The sequence below is a fragment of the Pagrus pagrus genome (genome assembly GCF_965226575.1).
Source record: "Pagrus pagrus genome assembly, chromosome: 24".
NCBI classification, from domain to species: domain Eukaryota; kingdom Metazoa; phylum Chordata; class Actinopteri; order Spariformes; family Sparidae; genus Pagrus; species Pagrus pagrus.
Genome location: NC_140206.1, coordinates 13,148,509 through 13,157,739, shown reverse-complemented (window position 1 = coordinate 13,157,739; position 9,231 = coordinate 13,148,509). Strand labels below are relative to the sequence as shown.

The 9,231-nt window shown below is 44.1% G+C and overlaps 1 protein-coding gene across 2 annotated transcripts; it reads right to left on the bottom strand.

The window, feature by feature from the left end:
• Window positions 1-2,135: 2,135 nt before the first annotated feature.
• Window positions 2,136-8,455, bottom strand: slitrk5 (SLIT and NTRK like family member 5). Of its 2 annotated transcripts, none has more exons than XM_084347669.1 (2): window positions 7,565-8,455; window positions 2,136-5,819 (listed from the first exon to the last, which is right to left on the bottom strand). In XM_084347669.1, the coding sequence occupies exon 2, from the start codon at window positions 5,759-5,761 to the stop codon at window positions 3,137-3,139; it is 2,625 nt and encodes an 874-aa protein (XP_084203795.1). In that variant the 5' UTR covers window positions 5,762-5,819; window positions 7,565-8,455; the 3' UTR covers window positions 2,136-3,136. The 2 variants fall into 2 exon arrangements, with proteins under 2 accessions (XP_084203795.1, XP_084203796.1); XM_084347670.1 differs by lacking the exon at window positions 7,565-8,455 and adding an exon at window positions 6,502-6,904.
• Window positions 8,456-9,231: the final 776 nt, after the last annotated feature.

The following is a 9,231-nucleotide window of genomic DNA, read 5'->3' as shown; positions in this document are numbered from 1 at the left end:
GGCCCAGTTTCATTTTTCAGGCTTTTTGTCATTGAGAAAAGGCAGCTGGCACCTCGGTGAAATTAAGCGAAAATGGCTGGAAAGTACATTTATTTCAGCAGATCTTTGCTGACAGAAGTGCAATTTGTTCTGCTAATTATAAATTCACAAAAATCCAAATGAGAAAATTAAGTGACAGATTAAGGTGGCTGACATGGCCAGGCTTTTTTTTTTTTTTTCTGCCTCCCTCTCCGGAGAGATTTCTGCCTGTCTGAGTTAGGGAACATTGCATTCTTAAATGGTGACGCTCGCAGCGCTCTGAAAATGGTGGCACTGTGCATCCTTTGCATTTTTATAGGCCTACTTTGCATTCTGGATTTAAGTGGGTCAAGTGAAGAGTAACTTAAAGTCCAACTGAAATTAACTTGCATATGTTATTTGTCTGCTACAACGCACATATCTGCTCTTTTTACTTTCTTTTGGTTTAATTTGACAGAAAACCTTTTCTTATTTCAATAAAAGCCAATCAAATCTTCCATAAGGCTGTGACATCATCAGTGTTTGGTCATAGGCAGATGGTCACACCGAGCCAGACTCTGGCCTGCTACACAACACAAGAGCAACGGACTGAATGTCTTGTACTGCAGCTTGTTGAACGAGCAACTAAACAAACATTCACTGGGGAAAAGTGCATTGCCAATGTCAGCTTATAGGCTACGTAGCTGATAAGCTGCAGAACACTGGACATTTTAAATGCGTCCATTAGTTATTAATTGTTGAGTTGATCGAAAGAACATTAATTGTCATCTACTTTGATAATCAATTAATCATTAATAAATGGTAAATGTATAGTTAAATTAAGCATTAGTTAATAGTTATTCCACTGTTAACGAACAATAAAAACCTTTCGAAACCATTTATTAAGCAATTGTTTATTGTAAAGTTGCAACTGATGCATGTTGCAACCACCATTATAGTTGTTAATGATGTTTATAAACATTCACAATTGCTTAATAAATGGTCACTGTTCGTAAACAGTTAAGTAATTATTACTTAAATAGTAATTAACTATAAATTACCATTTTTAAATTTTTTTTTTTTACATTTTATGGACTAAATGAGTAATTGCAAAAATAATCTGCTGATTAATTGATAATGAAAATAATAGTTCAATCCCTACTGCAAATTTCACTTCTGGTCCAAGTAGGTGTTGGTTTTTACTCACTATCTACACATGACATGTAGGGCTATAGTGCATGTTTGTTTACTTGTTTTTTAGTCTCTTGCAGGTACTCAGCCTGCCAGCTGCTGTCAATCAAACACAGACAGAGACACGCCCTTTCAGCTGGCTGATATGAAAAGGAGCATTTCTGATATTTCCCCAGACCTTTTTTTTCTTCTTCCTTTTTAATAACAATAAACTATCAACAATACATTTTAAAAACACATTGACATATTCTTCTAGAAAAGGGGATGACTAAATGTGATTTCAGTTGGACTTTAACAAAAATCCAAACAAGCGCTTCAAAGATTTAAAAAACCAAGCAGCATTTTCAACATATTTCCTTAATATCATCTGAAAGATGTCTAAAAGATGTTCATTCATGAAACAAACCAATCAAACAGGATAGATTAAGAAATAGTTGAGACATCAAAGCCCGAATCCAGCAGCTGTACGTCTCAATCAGTGTCAAAGTTTACACCCATTGGCAATGTCAGATTGCTCAAATAGCATTTTAATTTCAAGTCAACTCCAATGACGTTTATTTAAATGACCAAGTCATCGCTTGCCAGGCGGCGATGTGGTTGCTGTTGTCATGGTATAATTGCGAAGAGACAGCCTCAGATAATGCTCATTGATTGAAACCCACTGATTCTAATCCTCACCGAGTTACTCGCTGCCCCTTTGTGTGAGGCAAATATACTGTATCTTTATGCTCTCAGTTCTTATCATCCAATATATTGTGATTGATTACAAAATAAAATAAGCTTTTAGCCCTGAAACCCTCTTTTCAAGCTCTCCGTCAATGATTCACACTGTTTTGATTCATATTTTCATTCTCTGTCTGAATCTCAAAGTCAGAAATTGGACCAAACCCAAAATGGCCTCCTTCATATTACCACCAACCATCCTTAGTTTCCTCATAAGCACATTATATGAACCTGACATCATGTTTATTTGATGACAATAACATAGTTTGGTCAATATAGTGCATTAAGTGCAAAGCAATCAAAACAAATAAAATCGATAAGGGATAGAGAATCTGCGAATGCTTGTATAAAAATAGGTGTTACATTGATTAAAATATCAGTATTACACAACATAATTAATACTTCAAATATCATTTATGAATTTTGTTTCGATAACATTTCAATTCTACATATTAAGAATGAATACCCATATTCATTTTTAATATAATAATCTCCTTTATGAGAGCTCATTGAAGGCTAACTCGCCTTCCAATTCCAAAAAGTGCAGAAAGCATACAAAGACACTTTTTTTTTTTTTTCATCTTCTTCAAATGACGCAGTCTTTGTTGAACATTTGGGGGTGTGCCACTTCCAAAAAAAGCCACTTTTACAATGCAGAGCTACAGTAAATGAAACTACAAACATAAGCCTTTCCAGAGGATCATGGAGTATGATGACACAGGTAATATTGATGTAGAATCAAAAGTTTTGAAAAGACATGGCAGATTATATCAATAAATACTTACTTACAGACTACAGCAGAAAATAGTCCTACACAGTTTTGATGATCTGCTGTACAGTGTTTTTGTCCAGGAGTGATTTTTATAAACATTTCTTTTCTGATTCACAATATACCTTATGTATGGTTATATTCCTGAAAATGAAAGTTGGGTAAGATTTACCTGTACACTTACATTTTTGTGTGTTATTCGATCTTCACCATAGAAAAATAGATTTTGCATCATCAGTTAAGTAGAGCAATTTTTGTTCATCCGTGTTTTCAGAAAGCTGTATCCATTCCTGTAATGTCATGTTTCAGAAAGAAGAATAAGATTGTTCGGCACACCCCGTTTTTGAGACTCCTTTTGCTTTTGTTTGTGTCGTGCCAAGGCACCCTATAAACTGAGCCACCGTTGCAAGGAGGGTCAAGAGACAAAATGCTTCATTACATTAATGATTCTGTTGCTCAGAACTGGCTAAAGGTGGTCTGTTTCTCAAGAACTTCGAGGTAATCGGGCTCAGACTGAAGTTTAGCTTTAAGCTCCAAATACTCATTCCTGTTGGGCTCAACATAAACAGTACTGGGTGCTGTGCCGTAGAGCACTGTTTCTCTTATCCTCTCCGGGTGCAAGAACTGACGTCTGACATCAAAATTTGGGTTGTACGTGTACGACACAGGCCCTGTGTACTTGTACTCTAAATTAGCACCTGCTGGGATGGATGCCATGGACGGATGGGGCTGCTTATCGGGCTCAAGGATGCCTCTGAAGAAATGGTCAGCATCCTGGACAGGGGAGGGGTTTTCACGTGGCTCGATGGTGCTAACACTGTACGCAGGGCTCCTCATCGTACTGCTATCCCTCTCATCATCCGGAGCACTCCTGTACGTGACCTTGAGCTCATGGAGGTCACGGTAATCCTCCACTGTGTTTCCCTCTCGTGAACGATAAATGGGGTTTTTGCACATGTGGCCCATGGGGTGGGGGATATACTCGTAGACGTGACCGGCCGGGGCTTTAACTTTGGGGCCAGAGCGGTTGCTGTAGAGGCTGTACTGCAGGTTGAAAGAGCTGACGTCTGAGTTGTTGGTGCTAGTGCGGTCACTCTGGGACTTTTTGCGCTTTTTCATCACTACAACAAACAGCCCCGCGGCCACAAAGACAGACATGATGAAAACAAGCAGGAGGCTGAGGATGAGGACGGAGAGGGGGACGGTGCTGCTGGGGGTGTTGAACTTCTGCGGAGCGTCTGTGGTGACGACCCTGTCGTCCATGGGCTCGTCCGTGGGGGTTGTCGGAGAGACGGAGGAATCAGAGTAGTCAGGGCAGAGCTGCTCCGACTCAATGGAGCGCACGTCCATCCCTGTGTGGCGTCTGGGCGTCTGGCACACCACCTCGTTAACGACAGTGCCTGCGCTGAGTTGCTCGAGCCATATCTTCATCCCCACTATGTCGCAAGAGCAGTCCCAGGGGTTTTCAAACAGATCTATCTGCACCAGCAGCTTCAGCTGATCCAAAACACCACTCACAGGCAGGTTTTGGAAGTAGTTGTTGCGCAGATTAAGCCTAGACAGGGAGAGGCTGGAAAAGATGCCCACAGGTAAGGTTTTCAGGAGGTTATTGTTGAGGAAAAGCAGCTGGAGATTAGGGAGGTAGCGGAACGTGCCCGCATCAACCTCCTTGATTTTGTTGTACTCTAAATAAAGGTACTGCAAGTTCTGCAAACCATAAAACATCTCTCCTGTAAGCCTGTCCATGAGATTACCATTCAAATACAGCCTACGCAGGTTGGTTAAATCCCCAAAAGCGCGGTCGTGGATCAGACTTATCCTGTTGTTTCCCAAGTGAAGCAAATCCAATCCAGTGGCATCGACAAAATCTGATCTCCGCACCACAGGGATGTAATTTCCAGTGAGATACATCTTTTTAGGATTGTATGGCTTGGGTTTTAGATCAGAAATGCTTTCAATCTTTCTCTCTTGACAGTTGACGTTTAACCCGATTTCAGATATCTGCAGGTTGCACGTGCAGTCAGTGGGACAGTCCAAAGGCACAGGAGATTTGGTCTGAAAAGCAATGATGGGGCCATAGTTGTAAGGGTTAGCGCCTGGAAACCGGGAAGTGGGCTTTAACCTAGTTCTGTTAAATTGACGTGTGCCCTTAGTAGGCCTGGAGGAGGACCTAAAAACAGCTGAGGAGGTGGCGGAGGCTGTCACAGCAGCAGGTGTGGTCTGGTAATATCCATTAGTGCTGCTAGGGGCTGCAGGCCTGACCGTGTCTTCTAGGGGTCTTCTTGGGCAGAGTTCCTGCTTGGACACCTCATCCAGGTCCCTGCCGTGGAGCCTGAACGGTGTCTCGCACACCACTTCTCCCACCAGAGCCGTGTAGGCTATACTCTCCAGCCAAGCCTTCAGAGCGATGAGCTCGCAGGAGCAATTCCACGGATTCTCCTCGAGTTGTAATTCCACAACTTTGTCCATGTGCTCCAGGAGGCCGATGTAGGGGAACATTTTTAACCGGTTCCCCCTCAGGTCCAAGTGCGTAAGGGGAACATTCCGGAAGATATTTGGGGGCATGGCAGAGAGCAGGTTGTCGTTCAAAATCATCACCGTCAGTTGGTGTAGTTTGCTCAAGGCGTTGGGCTCTATATTGGTGATGTAATTATAATCAATCTGTAGGTATTCCAAACTCTCCAGTCCTGCAAAGGTGTCATCCCTCAGAACTTCAATCTTGTTGTTATTCAGGTGCAACCTTTTTAATCCCTGGAGTCCATTGAAGGCACCTGACTCTATCTCAGAGATATCATTGTTCCCCAAGTGCAGGATGGTCACCCCGGTGTAATTGATGAAATCATTGACTGACAGCTTCTTCAGGAGGTTCCCTGTCAGCAGGAGGTGGTACATGGAGAAATGGACCGGGCTGACCTCCGTCAGTCTGATGATCCCCCGGTTCTCGCAGCTCACCGTCAGGATCCCTTCCTTCTCCTCACACGTGCACAGGTTTCGACAGATCTCCCCATAATTGTCATACATCTCGACCAGCCTCAGAGATGATGCAATCAGAAGGATTATTTTTAGGATCCAGATATGCATTTTTCCTGGGAGAGGATGCCCCAGCTCACTCAAGTGCGGTACCAGTATGAGGTGTCATCTAAAAGGAGGAAAAGAAAAAGGACGGGGTCTGTTTTATACAGCATGGAAAACACATATGTGACACAAAATGCATGCCCTGAAAGAGATAGACGACCCCCCCCCCCCCCCCACACACACACACACACCACCACCACCCCCGTTGAACAAGCATTAGACATTCACAACAAACACACACACACACACACACAGGCAAAGACAAGTAGGCCTATTAATGTTTGTTCATTATGCAGATGTGTTGTGTCGGCATCGGTTCGGTTTGGAGGCTGTCAGGAAACAAGCGACCGGGATGAATATTTGATGACTGCATACTTGAGCGATAATGTATAATCAAGTTGATAACACAACTACCCGCGGTGGATGGCCACTGCGCATTTTTGATAGCTCGCCTGAATTCCAATCCATCTTGGGAGGGGGGGAGAAAAGAAAAAAAAAAAAAAAATCGTTTCCATCGCCATCCACCGTGTGCAGACTGATAGATCTGGTCATTTACTAATTCAATCCCTTGAGCATTTCCACACACAGCAGCAACAACAACTAAAAAAACACCCTCACTGTTATGATATCTCAAGCAAGATCGCTTCTTGGATTGACGGACGAGGTGACACCTTCTCAAGCTTCTCCCCAAACTAACATTAAAAAAAAAACAACAACTCCTATCGCCTAGAAGATTTCTCACTCACCCCGCATACCCGACGACTTGGGGAAACTGTCGGATCCCTCTCCTCCACCTCGGTCCGAACAACATGAGGACTGTGTTGGGTTGCGATCAGAAACGATCCAGGGTGCGCAATAAAGCCAAATCTCACGAGCGGATCGGCTGAGAGGAGCAGTCGGCGCTCGTCTTAAAATCCGGCCTGCGTTGGAAAATGTGAAAATCAGCCTATGCGCGGCGACAGTCGCAGCCCTTCTTCTGCCCACGGGCGAAAAAAAGAAATGAGAGGAGTTGATCAAAGGCGAATAAGCGAGTGTTGTTGATCTCATGGCGGATCTCTGATCGAAATTGCATTTTGACGGGGAGTAAATAAATCTATAATCAAGTATTCTGTATGGCAGCTGCTATATAGAAGGTTACAGATTCCCTCTCTCTCTCTCTCTCTCTCTCTCTCTTCCTCTCCCTCTCTTTCTCTCTCTCCGCCACAGACGCGTGCACACACTCGCGCGCAATCACACACACACACACACACACACACACACACACACACACGTTCGCTCTGTGTGCGCTCCTTAAAAGAACACAAAAAGCCTACACATCCAGCCAGCAAATCTGCCCCCTCCAATAATAATAATAATAATAATAATAATAATAATGATAATAATAATAATAACGATGCGCCAAGGACGCGCCGCGTCCGTCTCCTTCCTCTTTACATTCGAGTTTATTCGCAATAACCCCAAGACGTGTCCCCCTGCCTCTGGGTATAATAAAGATAACTTGGAAGCCCTGGCTGTGCACAGGCTCTTATTTGGACCCGATGAAAACTGTGATGATACATGTGAACATGTAAATAAAAAAAAAAAAAGAAAATCGCAGGCTGCTCCGTGCGCGTTGTTGCCGTACAAGCAGCCGCAGACACCTCGCTTTAAGGAGAATGAGGCGTCTTAAATCCGGATCAACTTCAGCAACAGAGGCAGAGATTTCAGCACCACGGACAGATCCCCTCCACCACCCACCAACCCCCCCAAAATGTTAAAGCCTCAGCAGTAAAGGGAGAGACAGGGGGGGGGAAAGCATTGTCCTCTTACCGTTCAGATCCCGGTGAACGCCAAAGCATCCCGAAAATCACGGCTGTGCCCCTTCTTTTCTCTCCAACCTCAGTGAAAACACGGGATTTCGTGATTTCACCGTCCGCCCTTCCCGTTCAATAAAAAAAACAGAGAGAGAGAATAAAAAGGCTGTCAAAAAAGGAGTAGAGGGAGGAAAAGAAGAAGAAGAAAAAAAAAAGAATCCTTAAAGTCAAGTCTCGGCGTTTAGCTCCATAAAGCAGGCATCGGAGAGGCGCGTACACAGTCTCTCATTCAGGCCGGTAACGTGACAGCCAGCGCGGCGGGTCCTGTGTTCCTCCAGCGGCGGCTGCAATCGGCGGCATCATCTCGGAAAAAGAGCCAGAACCAAAGTTCGAACATGGTGGAGAAAAGGGGGCGAAGGAAGAGTCGGTAATCCCACATCAGACGAGACTTGCCGCATGCATTTTAACTGTGACTTTCATCCATGCGCACTGGCGGAGCGGAGGAGAAGAGGAGGCACGGATCCTCCTTGTCTGCCGCCAGTGGTGCGGCTTGTACCAGTTTATGTATAGATCTGCTGCTGCCCAAGGTCTCTTTATTTCAGTCGCCAGATCGTCCAAAAAAAAAAAAAAAAGAGAGAAATCGAGCGGAGATCAGCGTCCTCCAGGAGAATCCGACCCCGCTCCTCTCCGGCCACACGATATCCTCTGTATATGCACGGAGCTTTATCTTCCCACCGACGTTTCAACTAGTGGAACTTGATCTCGGTTGGTGCAAAGCAGCGCATCCCCTACAGCGATGGACATATTATGAAACAATTACCATTGCATGGCAGGCGGAATCACGCGTAAAAATGCATAAATCCCCCAATCTCAGGACTGTCACGGCGCGGAAATGAAAAGCAATTTAATGCGCGCAATACTCTTTAAGGGGGTATGGTAATGTACGAGGAGGAGGAGGGGTGGGTGGAGGGAGGGAGGGAGGTGATGGAGGGAGAAGGGAGGATGGAAGAAGACCCGTAGAGGGCAGCACAATGATGAAAAAGGCATCTTGGCAGGCGTTTGCATTTTCCAGGCTGCACTTTGGAAGTCAGTGTATTTTAATTCAGCGGCAACAAGCATTTGATTTGTCACTCACAGCTTCGGCTATTTTCTACCAGGGACGGGCATCTTATTTCCATGCTTTTGAAAGTCACAACTGGACAGCTTCTTGTTTTTTTTTCCCTCCCTATTCTTTCTTTTAATATTATAATGCCATCAGACTTTGGATCCTTCCCTCTGCGAGCTTTTTTGATTTCCTCAGAGAGAAGTCGGAAGCTGATATTGGCCTGACACTCATCCTGGATTCATCGCGTCTCATCATTATTCAGTCTGGGATGAGATCCCTTTATGATTGCAGAACGCCAGAATATATTTGGTTATTAGCAGCACGTTGTTTAGCACACCGCTCGTCAGTGAGGTGTTGCTTTAGCCCCAGACAAAAGAATATTTTCATTTGCACCCTCCCGAATTGACAGGTTTGGTCTGTATCCGCTTATAATGCTGCAGCTTCCTCATGCAAACAACCTTTAAAGGGGCACTGTGTAGTTTAGGGATCTAAACTTGGAATTTTAGTATTTACAATGTCAATGAGGCAATAACACAAACTCTTTTCCATATCGGAGTAAACAAGCTGTTCTCGGAAGA

Excerpts from the sequence above, each read along its gene's own strand:
- slitrk5 (XM_084347669.1), bottom strand. The coding sequence starts at position 5,761 with ATGCATATCTGGATCCTAAAAATAATCCTTCTGATTGCATCATCTCTG.